The 15,975-nt window shown below is 37.5% G+C and overlaps 1 protein-coding gene across 5 annotated transcripts in view; it reads left to right on the forward strand.

Moving 5' to 3' along the window:
• Positions 1 to 15,975, forward strand: part of ZNF385D (zinc finger protein 385D) — an 857,219-nt gene that overhangs the window by 636,451 nt on the left and 204,793 nt on the right. For all 5 annotated transcript variants that reach the window (XM_079114281.1, XM_079114282.1, XM_079114284.1 and 2 more), the window contains one exon: positions 15,768 to 15,910. In XM_079114281.1, the coding sequence (XP_078970407.1) occupies positions 15,768 to 15,910 (143 nt within the window). The remainder of the gene's footprint in view (positions 1 to 15,767; positions 15,911 to 15,975) is intronic.

Genomic DNA, 15,975 nt, shown 5'->3' on the forward strand with positions numbered 1-15,975 from the left:
TTGTATGGCTATTTGGTGAGTGAAGTGGGCTTTAATCTATTTGAAAATACAGGGAAAAGGACAAATTGAGTTCAACCAACATCATCCTTTTGTTAATATATGCTATTAACAAATAACGCTTATTCTTACTCAGTCGTTTAGAGAAGGGGTTCATCTTATTAAATAAGAGGAATCTATAATTCCAAAGGAGAAGCTGGAGAGAAGAGGAATGGAAGGAAATTCTTTGCTTCTTTCCTTGCTATTGTTTTTTTTATCTTGATATAAAGGGTTTGGGATTATACTTAATTTTACTGAAACTCACCTAGTGCACCCATAGAGTGGACAATGAATAAATACTTCATTAATGTTCAAGAAAGAAAGCAAATGCAATAACTATGAATTAAACCTGAAAGGAGAGAAGGGCGAGGAGCACCTGAGAGAATAGGTGAGATGGAGGTAGGTAAAGGAGAACCAAGCTCTTTCCATCCCAGATTCCAACTCGGTAAGCTACCATGGTTTGAGTATCCACTCTGTATTAGGCACTAAAGAATATCTGTCCCGTACAATGTCACACCAGATAATGAGGCTCTTACTGGTTACTTTCCAATTTAAAAATAGAAATACTTCTGTAATATATCATGAGATCTTTTGAGGGTGGGTATTATCCTACAGAGGATGCCTTTGAGGTATTTGGCATAGTTTTGTAGGCTGCTTCAGGAGCAGTTCTAATGAGTCATCTGAATATCAGATTTAGACATGATCATTCCCCTAAATTGTTTTTCTTTTTCTTCCCTGACCCTTCCTTTTGCTTCTGTTCAATTTTTCTTTTTAATATTTTTCTATACCTACCACCTGTAAGGCTCACATGTAGAAAACAGGTGCCAATGGATATCTCACCTTAATATGGAACAATTTCATAGTACTAAAGAAGTCACATGTGGCTTGTCATTTCCCTTTCTTCTCTCAAGATTAACTTCAGATCAACAGTGCCTAATTTGTTCATTCATTTATTCTCTGAAGATCACTGGAGGGCCTACAATTTTCAAAGACCTTCACTAAGAACCATGGGGGTGGGGAATAGATAAGGTGATAAAGACTTGGACACAGTTTGAAAAAAAATTAAACCACACAGAATCAAATAACTCTACTACTAAACAAAAGCAAGAACTATCAGACACTCTGGTTAGTGATCTAAACAATAATGCTAATAAAATAGCTTCCATTTACTTCATTTTGATAAAATAATATTGAATAAAGAAAACAAGAAGTTACTAGAATTTTTAGTATTTATTTTCCCATGTAAGCCTTACCGAAATTCTGGGATTTGGTTATTATTCTTTATTGAAGGAGAAGCTAAATAATTGCTAAGTTCCTGAGGACATGAAAACCCTAGACTTTGGATGCGGATTTATGAAGGTAAAGCCTCTGTTCTCAACCCCTTAAAATATTCTGTGAAAGTCTGTAAAAATTTGTGATGTCCAATGGGTGGGAAACCAGGGTGCCTCAGCGGAATGTTGAAGGGCAGGGAGAAGTTGAAAAAAGGACCCAAAGGTACAAAAATGGGGGGGCGGGTAGCTTTTCTGTGTCTTCACATTCTGAGGACACCAAATGATATGAATGAGTAAGAGAAGGTCACAGTGACATTGATAACATGGGAGGCAGAGATTTAGCCGTTGGAAGGCATAATGACTTCTGAAAACTATATGCAGGACTGATCAGAATCATTCAGGAAAATACCAGGCCAATTTCAGAAGCCTTGCTTCTTGCAGAATTTCTCTCTTCTCAGCAGGCATTCCTGCTCAAAGCAATTTGACTCATTCTGTTTTGTTCTTCCTTTGGGATTAATGTCCTTTCGAAAGCACAAAATAATCTTTATAATTTAGGGCAAAACAGGCCCATGGATTTGAGAAGCCTGACTCTAGTTCTTGAGACTATGTTCAGAATCCCTTCTCAGGTTTCCTTTTAGGGCTCCTAGGTGTTTTGTTTCCACCAAGCTTTTGGGATTACAGTGATTAGGTCACTCAGAAAACTTCCACCTGACATTTCAATGAAGAATAGTTAGGAGGGAGCTGTATATTCTCAAACCTTTCCCTCACAATTGAAATTGGGAGGGAATCTCAGAAAATGTTTATTTTGCCAACACTAGTTGTTGCAGAAAGCCTAGGAATGGAAGTCTCTTAGCTAAGTTGGAGCTTTTCATCACTGTGACCAAGATGCCTGACAAAAACAACTTGGAGGAGAGGTTTATTTGGCTAACCGTTTGAGAGTTTTCAGTCCATGGTGGGCTGACTCTATTGTTTTGGGCCTGAGTTGAGGCAGAAACCTCATGGCACCTACAAAGCCACACCTGCCTACGGTTTCCACTTCATCCCCATAGTCCGTTCAAATGATTAATCCATTAAATGGATTTATCCACAGATGAGGTTAGAGCTCTCATCATCTGGTCACTTTCCAAAAGGCTGCCTCTGGACATTGCTGGACTGAGAACCACGTCTTCAACACATGAGCTTTGAGGGGACATTAAAGATCCAAACCATAATAAGGAACAAGTGCAGATGTTTAGTTATGCTAATAACCTGGACAAGCATTTGACAAAATGGTCAGATTTTTTTCCCCTCACAAGATTCTGATCAAAAGGTAGCTAAACCTTTTGCCAAATGGCTTGGTCCAAGAGTACCATCAGCATTAATTCACATATCTGTTTCCCAAACTTTAGAGAGGATTTCCTTGCATCTTCTAACCTGATGGATGGTAAGAGTTTAGGAGGCACTAAAGTTATCATGTTTAGGTCATTTGGGTTATTTATGCTGGTCATAGCAAAGTCTGTTCGACTAGACTAGATACTGGAATGTGGTGTTAAGCAAGATTCAAAGATTGAAAACAGGATTAATTGCTAACATATGTTCTCAGTACTAGAAAATAGTGATATTGATATCTTTGTAGCATGGGGACAATGGAAAGAATGTGATTTGAAATCATTCGACCTGTGTTTCCATACTTAAGTATTAGCTGTTACAAAATACTTAAGGTCATAGTCTCCGTTTCTACAACTAAACAGCTAAATTATTAAAAGCTAACATAAATGTTGTGAAAATTAAAAGTCGGTATATGTATAAAGTGCTAAAAATTGGTATTGTTTCTTTTTAATAGATTATCATTATTTGAAATTAGAACTGTTTTGAATAATTCAGTCTATATGGTTCAACATATGCCAGGAAAGTGTTTCATTTAAGTACCAGAATATTTTACTCTTATTTCTAAATTAAATTTTTCTCTTAGAAATTTTCTGAAGCCTGTGCTTTCCTGGACTTCCAAATTCTAAGGAATGGTAAAAGTATGAGCTTCGAGTAAATTTACAGTAAAAGAAAAATTGGAGGCAATTTCTGTGACATCCTATATTGGTTAGTTATTTCTGGCTCACTTTGAGTTGAGTAAAATGGAATTAGTTGTCCAGGTCAAGGTGAGTATGTATCTCATGCCAAGTCAAGGATTTCTACATTTGAGACTCCAATTCACAAGAGAGACAGATAACATCTGGTTGACGTGATAAAGTCAACCAGAAATACCTGTGTTCCCTCGTTAACCTTTTCCTCTGATCTTGTGGTCAGTGCCGGGATTCTTAGAGCTCAGGGGCCCTCCAAAAGGCCATCTCTAATTTAGCCTGTAGTGCTCATCATCTCTCCTAACATGACCCACAATGAGGACCACTCTTCTTGACTCTTTAATTCTCTTTCATTTTAGTTGAGCTTGAATTTATGTTTAATTGCATTGTTTTATGAAGTCCTTTATTTTATCATAATGTGGATATCCTTTGATGTTGTATTGCTTTTTGGTGATGGTTCCATAACTGGTATGAGGACTATCTTCTTCCTAGCACTATAAGCAGTTTCTCTTTTTTTCTGGATTTGTACATCCTGGACTTGATGCCTCCTGGGCTATTTGAATGTGAAAATCTAGGTTTCTTCCTTGGGTGCCATTTCTGTTGCGTTCAATTGCTCTTTCAATTTGGTGGGAATCAGAACTTGGTAGGTATGAGGAGGAGAGAGGTTTAATATCAAAGAATGTAGGCTGTGAAACCAGACATATCAGGTTTCTAATTCTTCTTTAGCTCTTACCTTTTGACGAGGTGATTTATCTTCAGTAAAACGATCTCACTAAGCCTGCTTCTTCACCTGTAAAATAAGAACAAGGATATCTTCATTATTTACATAAGTAATATATGTAAAGCTGATGAGCACAGAACCTAGAATATAAAGAGGGCTCAAAATGACAGGATTTGTAAAAAGTACAGTAGGTTGTGTATACCTTAAGGCTTGCTTACAATCATTTAATGTTCATGTTATTTCTGTTAAATCATTTTTGACATTCCACAATTACTACAACTCCATTAGTAACTTTTTTTTTTTTTCTTTTTACATCTTTTCCCAAGGACTAAATGTTTCAGAATTGAAACAAAATAGTTAGGTTTGTTTTAAGTACAACCTGGCAGAAGAAACAATCACATTGAGACTAAACAGAGCACATGTCAGCTCCACAGGGAATGTTCTTGAGGACACTGAAATCAGAATTTCTTTCTGCTATTACAAAGTTTGTAAGAATGTTCACCAAAGCAATGGAAACCAGAACTCGCAGTTCCTCAGCATTGGAAGGCACTGGGTGCTACAGATGCTAGGGGCGGGCTAAGTAAAGGCCTTTAAGGCAGTGCAGTCTTTGCTGTTCTTAATACATTAAATTCGATGACAGTGATAGTTATTTCCAGTAGTCACCATATGCCAACAAGTCAGTTGTCCTAGGAATTTTATATTGTGTCATTGTGAAAGAAAATTGGATTTCCATGTGAAAAGAATCACACTGAAACATGGAATGAAAATCTTCATGATCAGATGAATGCTTCGGGAGACATGACCAGTAAGTTCAATTAGAATTAGTGACGATGATTGTGAATTTAGTTTCCGCTTTGCTCTTATGAACTATGCAGACAAAGTGAAAGGAAAAATTGAGCCAATAATCAATTAATGCATTTAATGTGCATGTTATTTCTCTTAAATCATTCCACAATTACTACAACTCCATTAGTAACTTATTTTTACATTTTTTTTTCCCAAGGACTAAATGTTTCAGAATTGAAACAGAGTAGTTAGGTTTGTTTTAAGTACAACCTGCCTGAAGAAACAATCACATTGAGACCATATAGAATAAAGAGCTGATACCTTTGGACAAATGCATGGAATCTGGTAGACATTATACAGGTGTAATTTACAATATGCTGGATTATAAACCTTAGCAGAGGCAAGAAATGGGTAAAATTGCTTCTAGAATAATCTAGTGCCTAATAAGCAAGTGCCTTTTAGTATATATTAATTTGATTTTATTTGGCAAAGTTTAATTGAAACCAGCTTTGTGTTTAGGTTTTTATTTTGATTGCCTTTCATTAAATAAAACATAAATAGAAGAGCTAAGGCTCTAAAAAATAATGTTTGGTGTTGAATCATGGCTCAATCACTTACTATTTGTATGATATTGAGCTATCTTGAACAATTGTTTAAACTACTCTGCTCTGTTTCTATTCACAAGGCTATTAAAGGCTCAGAGGAGTTCTCTATGTAGTACCCAGCATGCTGCCCAGTGTACAGGAGCAGAAATGTTATCTTGTATGCCTGTGGAGGCAAGGGGTCTTATTTACAAGATAGAATATATTCAAACTTGGCATGGTGACATATATCTCTAGTCCAGAAGCAATTTGAGGAAGGAGGATCAAAAGTTTGAGGGCAACCTAGGCAATATAATTGATAGCCTCTCAGAAAAAATCTAATAAAATGGGACTGGAGTTGTAGCTTAGCTTAGTGGTAAAGTCCCCAATACAAAAGAAATATAATGACTTCACACCTTCAACTGAAATCCATGTTTTAAGAAACTTGCATGAGAAAAAATTAATGTAAACCCTTAAAATTTTTATATTTATGTTTGGACCATCTGTAACAGTCAGTGGAAGCTTAATTGGTTTGAAAAATATTAAAATGTTCCCCGCCGTTCAGCAGTGTACTCCAATAGAAGCTCTCTGTTGATTCCTCTTCTCATTTCTAGTTCTTGAAGGAAGTTGCTAATTTTGAAATGGACACCATTGTTAATTTGGGTACAACAGGAGAGGGTCTCAAAATCTCAGCAGACATTGGTTCAATTTCATTTGTTCTTTATCTGTTTCCAACTGTTTACCCATTCCTAAAACAAGCGTTCAAGTCATTAAATAGGTACCAGGAACTCCCTCACCCCACTCCAAATAGAGAGGCATCTTCATAAAGGGAGGCTGACGCAGAAGCAAATACATCTAGTCCCATCCAGTCAGTGGAAGCCTGTGTAAGGTAGAGCTGGACACCAGAGAGAAACTGGTATTCATATGTCCAGGGCATACTTAATAGAGGAAGTCATACTTGAGCTGCATCCTGAAAGTAGATGGGTTTTTGATGTAGGTTTCAATTAGGTTACATCCTAGATAAACAAGGGTCAGTGTGCTGCCATGGGTCAAGGCACATTCTGGGCTGAAATGCTCATAGAAATGCAACATTTCCAAAAGTAAGTTATAGAAAGCGAGTCAATGCAGAATACTTACCACCTGTAACTGATACTTATTTACCCATATCTCTACTGTCGTGTGTGTGTGCGCGCGCGCGCGCGCACGTGTGCTTTTGGGGATGGAACTCAGGGCCTCATAGGTGCCAGGCACTCTACCACTGAGCCATATTCCTAGCTCTGGTGTCTTATTCTTTTACTTGTTGGTAAAAAGTTTCAAAAGAGTTGTCTCCACTAGTCTCCTTTATGAAATCCTCGTCTAGTCCTTACCCTTCTTCAAAAATGACTACACTTAAATAACTCACTGAGGTCATCAGAAATCTCTGAAATTAAATCCTTCTGTAGCCCTTGGTCCTTCTGTAGCCCTGGATGAGACTGGTCAGCAATTTTTTCCTTTTGCACAGCCCCTGGCATGGGAAAGTTCCTGCAGGCAAGTCCCAGTTGAGAGGCACAGATCATGGATAGATGACAAAAAACACTGAAACATCTCTTTTTTTAAAGGTGGCATGACCAAAGCCTAGATATCCTGAGTAAAATTACTGAGGGACAGATGTAGCAAGGCAGCTGGACACGTACATCAACTTGATTTAAACACTTAGCTTACTGAATTTTTATTGGGTAAAATGAAAGTTTTCTGGTAAGTCTTAAGAGTTACTAGATAGTAATAAATACCCATTTTTTCCCTACTAGGATTTACCCCTTTCTGTTTCTTTGGTTTGAAGATATGGCATCAATTTTATTCAAAGAACTCATTTATTATTTTGACTTTTTTTTTTTTTTTTTTAATTTAGATTGCCTTTCAAGTGATCATCATTGATCATGCATGAAGATTCTTAGCTGGCCATTGTCACCTCTAGAGTAGGCAAATAATGTTTCCTGATGTATTGCCAGCAGTTGTCTGGCTTTTGACAGTGGCCACATTTGGCTCAGAGAAAGTACCCCTTCTCAATCCCAAAAGATGAAGGACCCAGGTGAAAGTAGGAGTTTCTATCATATCAGCAGTATATTCTGAAATAGGCTGTATCAAGCAGCTTATCTGTAAATTATGTGTTTTCTGAGAATTTTGGGTTTTGAACCCGAGTTACTATGTTTAACAGACCCTTCTGTGATGATGGAAATGTTTTTGTGTGTGCAATGTACCCCACAGTAGTCTCTAGCAACATGTGGTTATTGAGCATTTGAAATGTGGCTAGTCGGACTGAGAAGCTGAATTTTTAATTTTACTTAATTTAATTAATTTGAATATAAAATAACCTCATGCAGCTAATAACTACTACATTGTACATCCCAGCACTAGAGTACCTCTTTCATTAGTTACAATTGATTGTCCGAAATGAAATCTTTGGAAACTTCTCTTGAGGAAATTTTACGTCTTTATATTCTATGCCACTACCTGATGACCAGGTAGAAATTTTCCAAGCAGAACTTTGATTTCTTGTGAGGCAAGTGCCTGTCCTGGATTATACAATACCTAATGGAGGGTCTGAGATACAGAAGGATATTTGGAGTTCATTGCTTAAAATTCCTTACTCTAGAAGTGCTAACAGGTAATCCAGAAATTATCATGAATTAGCTAAATAAATGAGTTTCCATTTTTCTTACAGTGAAGATTCAACTTGGGATATTGGCAGCTGGACAATGTCAGTATTTTGATTTAGAGGATGGCCTTCAATGACAGTGACAGATAATACTGGTTCTTTCCTAGCTTCCGTCCAGAATGAATTTTGAGGTGAATTACTGGAATACTTAACTTAAAATGAATTAAGAATTCAGGCAAAGGGAAAACACACATCACTCACATGTGTTTCTTTTCATGGGTAAATATCAAAATGCTGACCATGGACTCGGGCAAGTGTTCCTGAGTCACTGTTTCCAGGATGGTGTTCTGTTTTGCCCTGACTGATCCTTGATTCTCACCTCATTCCTCCCTGTGATCAAGAGCAGGCTGTGTGAGACAGCAGCCACCCTCCTGTGTGGGTTAGTGCTGCCAGCTTGTCCTAGCAGAATCTTACTTGGTTTTGACATTTGAGTTGACCTGCCAAGAGCAGATCACTTCAGGCCAACAAAGAGCTTCATCCTGAGGTAGAAAGTGCTGGGTCATCTTTCCAAAACCTAGCAGGTGAATCAACAGTCCCAAACGGGCAAATAACCAAAGCCATGTGAGGAAAAATGGTGACCCTTTCACAATAAATTCAAATTCTCTCAGGTCAAGTTTACAGTTTTGCTGTTTGGTTGAGAACATTTAAACAAAGAGGAATTGAATGAGGGTTTGGGTCATTGAGGTTTGAGGAGACATAGTAAACATATTTCTTCCAGACAAAAAGTAAAAATCAATCTCAATGTCAAAACCACCCATTATAATCCCCAACCAACAACCTTGAGTGTTTGAAAGACAGCTGCACAAGGGAATACAGCAAATGCATATTTGTTTTTCTGATTAGGCAAGGAAATAATGAAGAAAGTGAATGTGAGAGCTTTTGAAACAAATTTGATATCATATGACCCTTCTTCAAATACAGGGCAAAGCCAGCATGTTTCCATGGTAGATAAGTAACAGTGATCAATACTGGATATTCTTTTATCATCTTTTTATCTCTTAAAGGAAATGCTCTATTTTTTTTTTTTTTTTTCCCTACAAGATTGCTGGTTTTAAAACATGTTGTTCTGGCTGCAAGGGAATTGGCTCATTCAATTTTAACAAAACCACTTGAGTAGATTATTCTTTTTGTGTTGTTTTTGTTAACTTAAAAGCTATTTGCATCAGTGCATTGAAAATTGTTCAAGTTCCTCAGGTTCTTTCAGTAAGACACTTTGCTTCTTAGAGCCTTGGCTTTTGAACGTGTAAATTAGATATTATCATAGACACCTGGCAGAATGTTGTGTTTTAAAGATATTAAGGGGATACCAAGCTAATCTGTTAATTACTCATTAGACTTATCACTTCTACCCTGACTGACCAATTCCACTAATTACAGCACTCTGCCACCAATGTTTCATCAAACACAAGTTTTGCCTTGATGTCCCCAACACATCATTTCTTTTTCCTATTAGAAATTTCAGATCTGAATTTGTGTTCACTATTGCATCATGAACACAAAAGATTTCTTCTTTTTGCCCAATGGCAGCAGAAAATTCCAACTGAAATATTTAGAAATGTATACAAATAGTTGTATCATCTTAAATTCTTATCAAAAGAAAAAATTACTTAAAATGCTACATTATACAAAATGTATAAGAACAGACTAATCACCACCGAGAAGTCCAAATTGGAGAATCTTTATTAGCTGGCTAGCTGACTTTCTCACACAACACCCCAAAAATGGCTATTCGGAGAACAGCCCCAAGCGTAGGGTAGCAGGAGTTGTAATGTCATCAGTCAATTCATCAGTCATAAGTGACTGTTGCTGTGATTTAAAACTACAGACTAACATCATGAGATCTAAACTCAGAAAGGGAAGTGGGTCAAAATGACCTTAGTTGGGTACAAGTTAAAGAATGATTACTAACATCTAGTCTTGCTGACATGGCACATTGTCTAAGAAAAATAAGAGCCAATTATAGAACAACTTTACATTATATAAGAATTGTCATTTTGTTGCCAAACATGCTATGCTAAGCAACTGTTGGTGGGTATAGAGGGGGTGTTCCCACGGGAGAAGCATTTCCTACATGACATGGAGTCTCGGGGTAAAATGGAGTCTGTTTAGTCATTGCCCATATAGCCTGGCCTATAACGTTTCCATGGAGTCAAATACGTCAACTCATCACATTCTAGATGGTTTCCAGTTATGTATTTTGAGCAGTTTATTGTTTTAATCATCGTTTATGGAAATGTCTTAATTTTAAAAACATTGGCACATAAAATTGTACACATTTACTTGGTATTCTGACATTTCAATATATGTATTACATAAAGCTCAATTTGGTATATTTATCCTCAGTTAACATTTTTTTGTGGTTAAAAACATTCAAAAACTTTTTTCAAAATAAACAAGTTATCTGTTATTTTTATCTTTATTCTACTGTGCAGTAGAATTTCAGAATTTTATTCCCCAACTACATCTTAGTATCCAGTGACCATCCTCTCAAATATATAGATAAGTATATGTATTTCAATATAGATAAACATATACATAGTTCAAGAATGCATATATCCACGTGTGTGTGTATACACTCCTATATTTGTGTATGTGTGTATATATATTTACAGTTCCCAATCGTATGTTAGTATGAATATTGAGTGGCAACAATCATTTTGAACCTCATTTGTCATCTGGAGAAATCAAAGGTTAAATCAGAAGTAGAAGTCAAAATTGAGATGAAGGTTAAGGTTCAGCTGTCAGATAGGATGTCTGTGACTATGTGATGAACTCTGGGTCAAGTACAGCCTTTTAGGGTTAAACCTTGCTGTATTCTAGAAAGCACACAACCTCACTCTGGAGAATCTCTTACTGTGAGCATTCCTCTGGAGGAACAAAAATAAAGATAAGAATTTGAAGGTACTCTTAAAAGTATCTTGATTGACTGCTTTCAGAAGGCTTGAACGGCTTCCTTGGAGGTTATTATGTTCATTAAAAAAGATATGCCTCACTTAGTGAGCATCTGTTGGCCAGGAGCTGTGCTAGGTTCTTCATATTCTTTAATAAAGTAAGCTTCAACTCAAAACCACTGGTTTAGAAATCCTGTTTATCTGTGTGAATTATTAAAATGAACACTGTTCAATTTACATTTTAAACTTGATTTATGAATATGTAAACTCCTGAAGTGAATGTTACCTAAACTTTGGTCCTTGTCCCTGATGCCAATCCAATAATGAGGGCAAAGTTTTGAGAAAAAGTAAAAAGTTTACTGCTTTTTTAGCAAAGGAGAAGCACAGGGACCTCCTATCCCAGAGGTTGTGATTCTGCCCATGAGGAAACCAAGGACTTTTAAAGAAGCTATTCAAAGGCTACCTTCCAGATTTGTTCTGCAGGGGTCCCAGGTGAGCCCTGATAGCATGTTGGAATTTTCTTAATTTGGGAGGTAGTCACTTCCTAGATCATCCTGTGATATCTCCTTCAGGTGTCGGACAAATAACTCAAAGTAGTCTTGTTCCCTGCCCCCAGGTTAGGGAAGGGGGGAGAGGGAAAAGAGGAAAAGAAAAATAAGTCCCTTTTAAAATAAGTGCTATATTCAGAGGTGAGGTGGGCCACTGTTAACAATGTCTATCTCAGTCTCTGTTAACAAATGCTTAGGGTTTGGTTACTCCAGTATTTTTTTTGTTTGTTTGTTTCAACTTCACTGATAATACTTGGGTGAACATACAGCTTCTTGTGAGTGGATCAGAGTGAATCTAGTTTGTTTGCTTTGTGCTTCAGTCTTTGCAACTCCAGTTGTAAATACAGGCTAACAAACTGGCATCATAAAGGAAGAATTTGGTGAGCTTTTAACAGTCACTATTTTTATTACCCAATACCTGACTCAGTGTTAACAAGTATTCTGTACTCAGTGAATGTTTTTAATTTGTTGACTTCAATTTTATTTTTTTTAAATCTCCCTGGTTCTAAAATTTATTGGAGAAATAAAAAGGAAGTAAAAAAATTATTCCTTCTTACCCCATTCCTTGAATGCCTGATGTTTTTTTTTATTTTATTTTATTTTTACAGTCTGCATTTTGATTCACTGTACACAAATGGGTACAACTTTTCGTTTCTATGCTTGTACATGATGTAGGTTCACACCATTTGTGTAATCGTACATGTATATGGGTTAATGTCTATCTCAATCCACCATCTTCCCAAATTTAGCATGTTAAGATAGAAACCATTCTCAAATCAGAATATTTAAAATTTATTTTTGTTCAAACTGTATAAATTACAATTGATAGGCAATGAAATATGTGGTACTAGGCATAGCGTTTCAGATGTAAAGTACATGATTCAATGTGTATCTGCATCTCTGCTCCATGGGAACTTTAAAATGCCTTCCTCAAATTGAGAATATTAATATCTGCAGAAGTGAAAATGAAAATGATGCTGTTGGCAAACATGAACAACTCTTCACCTATAGGAATACCATGATACATGTTTATTGTCAATAAGTTTACAATTGTAAAAAAAAAAAAATACTTATAAAAAGTTTCTATTGACAAAATGAAGGGAAAGAATAATATGTTTTGCAGATGAAACATATTTGCACTATTGGCAAATCATGTTCCTGTTGTGGAACATGCAGAGATTGACTCGAGCAGAATATTTTAGGACTGATACCCGATTTTAAGAGTGCAAATGTCAGTTACAATTAATTTTTAAGAGCTAGCTTCAACTTTGTGCTTCCTTTTCACTGCTATAGATTTGGAGGTGAACATCAATTTTAGAATAAAGTAATTCAGCATTTCACTTAGTTCATGAATGTTATACCCTGGTATCATGGTTCAAGTTCTCGAAGTAGATTCTCAGACTCTACTGGAGTGATCAGTGAGGGATACAGAAGCAGCATGAAGAAACTGGACTGAGGTCCAGTCACAAGGGGAACCTCAGACCATCCATCCCACTGCCAGTGTTAGAGGCTTCTGAGTTTCCTGCCTTGAGGCAATGGGCATAGTTATTAAGTCTGTCCTCATCTGTCATTGCATGGGGACACCAATCCACTTGATCTGGAGGTCTACCTTGGTTCCCTTTAGTCCAGAGAAAAGAGGATCTTGAGTGAGGGCCATCAACCACCAACAAATACCCCAAGCAGCTGTGGAGCCCAAGAGGGGCTCTGTGAATCATGCCACAGGGTGTAACATCTGTATTTGCATAGGAAGGGATCAGGAAGAATCCATAGCCACCTGTCCTCGGCTTTCTTAGTCTTACAAATTTCTCCCTTCAAACAGGTGAGAGAAGATAGGCTGTTGTAGTTTTTCTAGCTTTCCAAGGCTATGAGTCTTGTTTGATGTTTTCTTCCCCTATGAAGTAAATTCCACTCACAATATTGAGAGAGGACCTTAAACTCTATGTATAGGTCTCAATTCTTACCCTGGAGGAGATGAGAGATAGATTAAATTAGTTTAAATTAAATCAACATTTTCATTCTCTGTTCCTCACATTATCCTAGATAAAAACAAACAAACAAACAAACAAACAAAAAAAAACTATTAACTTCTTTGAATATTGTGAACTAGGGGCAGGCTTAAAATGTAGTAATTACTGAATATATTCCTGCTAAAATGAATTCTTATTATTTTAGGGTTGGATTGCTTCTGTGGAATCAATATAAAAGATAACTTAGTTTTTCTCTAAGAAAAGATGTTAGCCCTTACCTTATTTGGGAGATGTTAAAAATCAAACAAGGGAATGAGTGTGTGTGTGTGTGTGTGTGTGTATATATAATTTTTTTTTGACTCATGACATAAAGGAAAATAATTTAAAATTATTTATCGAAGCTCACTATTAGCGGATGTGTTAAATCACACCATCATTTTCAACCAAAACTTGTTTTTTCAGTCTTCGGAGGATGTATCAACCAAAAATTTCTTCAGTTTAAATTTTTGTTAGAGAAACTTGTAAAAGGTAATCTAAACTCACAACAGCTCCAAGACTCAAGTTTTATAGATGCCCTCTCTAGAAAAGGGCATGTACCACCGTCACTATGCTACCAGGTGGACAGTAAAATAAGTTTACAGTGTGCTCTGGAGAGTGTTGACTTGCTGTATTTTGTTTTTATCTCTGTTTATTTTAGCATCTGTCGTCCATTTCCTTCCTTGTACTGTTTTTTTTTTTGTTTGTTTTTTTTTTTTGTTTTGGGTTTTTAATTAGTTTGCTGATTTGAACTTCAGTTGTTGGCCTTCACTCTGGTTGAAGAATATTTTAAGAGGGAAGTTAAAACGGTGAGAAAAAATACTGTTTTTGTTAATTTGGCTCCAGCTGATCTTTATACCTGGAAGCAGGGTACTGATGGTTCTTGTATATGGTTAATTAAATCCTGCGCTGATGGCTTTTGTTACAGGTATTAACTCATCCACCTTGTTAGTGGAGCCTCTGCCTAGTAGGGTACGGCTTCTCACTAGGGAGTCCGTTCAGAATATTGACTTTGTGCTCAGGTGACTGACTGAAGGCAGGAAGATGGTCCATGTCCACCTGTCTGGTTGTGAAATTTGAAAAGATCATCAGTGTGGGGCCTTGCCTGACCATCTTAAAAACAAGATGGCAGGCAGTAAGCAGCACAGACAGGAGCTTGTCCTCTTACCCAGGCTCCTAGAATTCTTTTCTGTGAGGAAAGGAAAAATCTCACTGCGTTTTGTTTTCCTAATGCTTCTTGGATTCCCACCAGTGGGTTTTTATACAGTCTGTTGCTTGCTTCTCAGATTAGAAGAATGCTGGCATATTTTAACAGTTTCCTAGGATTCAGACAGCCTTTAATTAACAGCAAATTGATGTTTTGGAATGTTATCAAAACTTGGGAGACTGAACACGGAGCGTGAGCTTCCATCCTTCCTACTTCTGAGTGGCGTGGAGTTCTAAAACGGGGCAAAGGTGCATGCACCCTTGCAAGCAGCTGGCTGCCCACTGGTATGCCAAGGGGGTGTCTTTGTTGATATAATATTCCCATTGCTCATTGGTGCCCATGTAAATTCCACCTACTCATGCCTGTGTGGAGGCAGGCAGTTGTTGAATACTCAGAGCTATAGGGGTGCTGGGCAGCTCAGCTCGTAGCACTGGGTTTGCTGGTTTTTAATCCTCCAGTTGCCAGGGCAGTAAGGTATGGCTGCCTGTGTTCACAGTTAAGTTTCTTTCCCATGCCAGATTCATGTCGTCTTACTGCCAGAGTTTTGGATTGGTGGAAAAGAGCAGTTCTGCTGAAATACCTGCTCTGAGCTGAAGCTACCGCTGAGTAGCAGGTTGGTGGTCAAAGAGGAAAAGGCAAGCAAGCAATGAAGCTGGTTTCTTTTTGAATTCGGAGGTCTTGGATTTGTTGCTGACCCATTCCAGAGCTCTAGGCAGGAAAAGAAAAAATGGGTTGGAGAGTTTGAAATATTGACCAATACTTGCATAACCAGATAATTATAATCCAAAGAAAAGGAGAACTGGACATGTTCCTGCTGCCCAATGGCAGATCTGCTCACTAGCCAGTCCTAAATGAGGTCAGCAGACTCTGTGTCTTTGTTTTTTCCAGTGATCCAGGAAACTGGCTCTTTCAAGAGTGATGGTGGTATTCTTTCCATGCCTGGGGTCCCTGATCATTGTTTCTCATCTCCACAGGTGGTACATGCCAGAGTCCTGCTCTCCCAGCCCTGGTCCGTCCACCAGCCCCTCCTTTGCAGCCATCGCTGGATATTAAACCATTTCTTCCCTTTCCTCTTGACACTGCGGCTGCAGTCAACCTCTTCCCCAATTTTAATGCAGTAAGTACCACAACAAGATTTGCACTTGCCAGAGTGATAGGTGTTAGAAAAACTTAAGGACTGGG

The sequence above is a fragment of the Sciurus vulgaris genome (assembly GCF_902686455.1).
Source record: "Sciurus vulgaris genome assembly, chromosome: 16".
Lineage (NCBI taxonomy): Eukaryota > Metazoa > Chordata > Mammalia > Rodentia > Sciuridae > Sciurus > Sciurus vulgaris.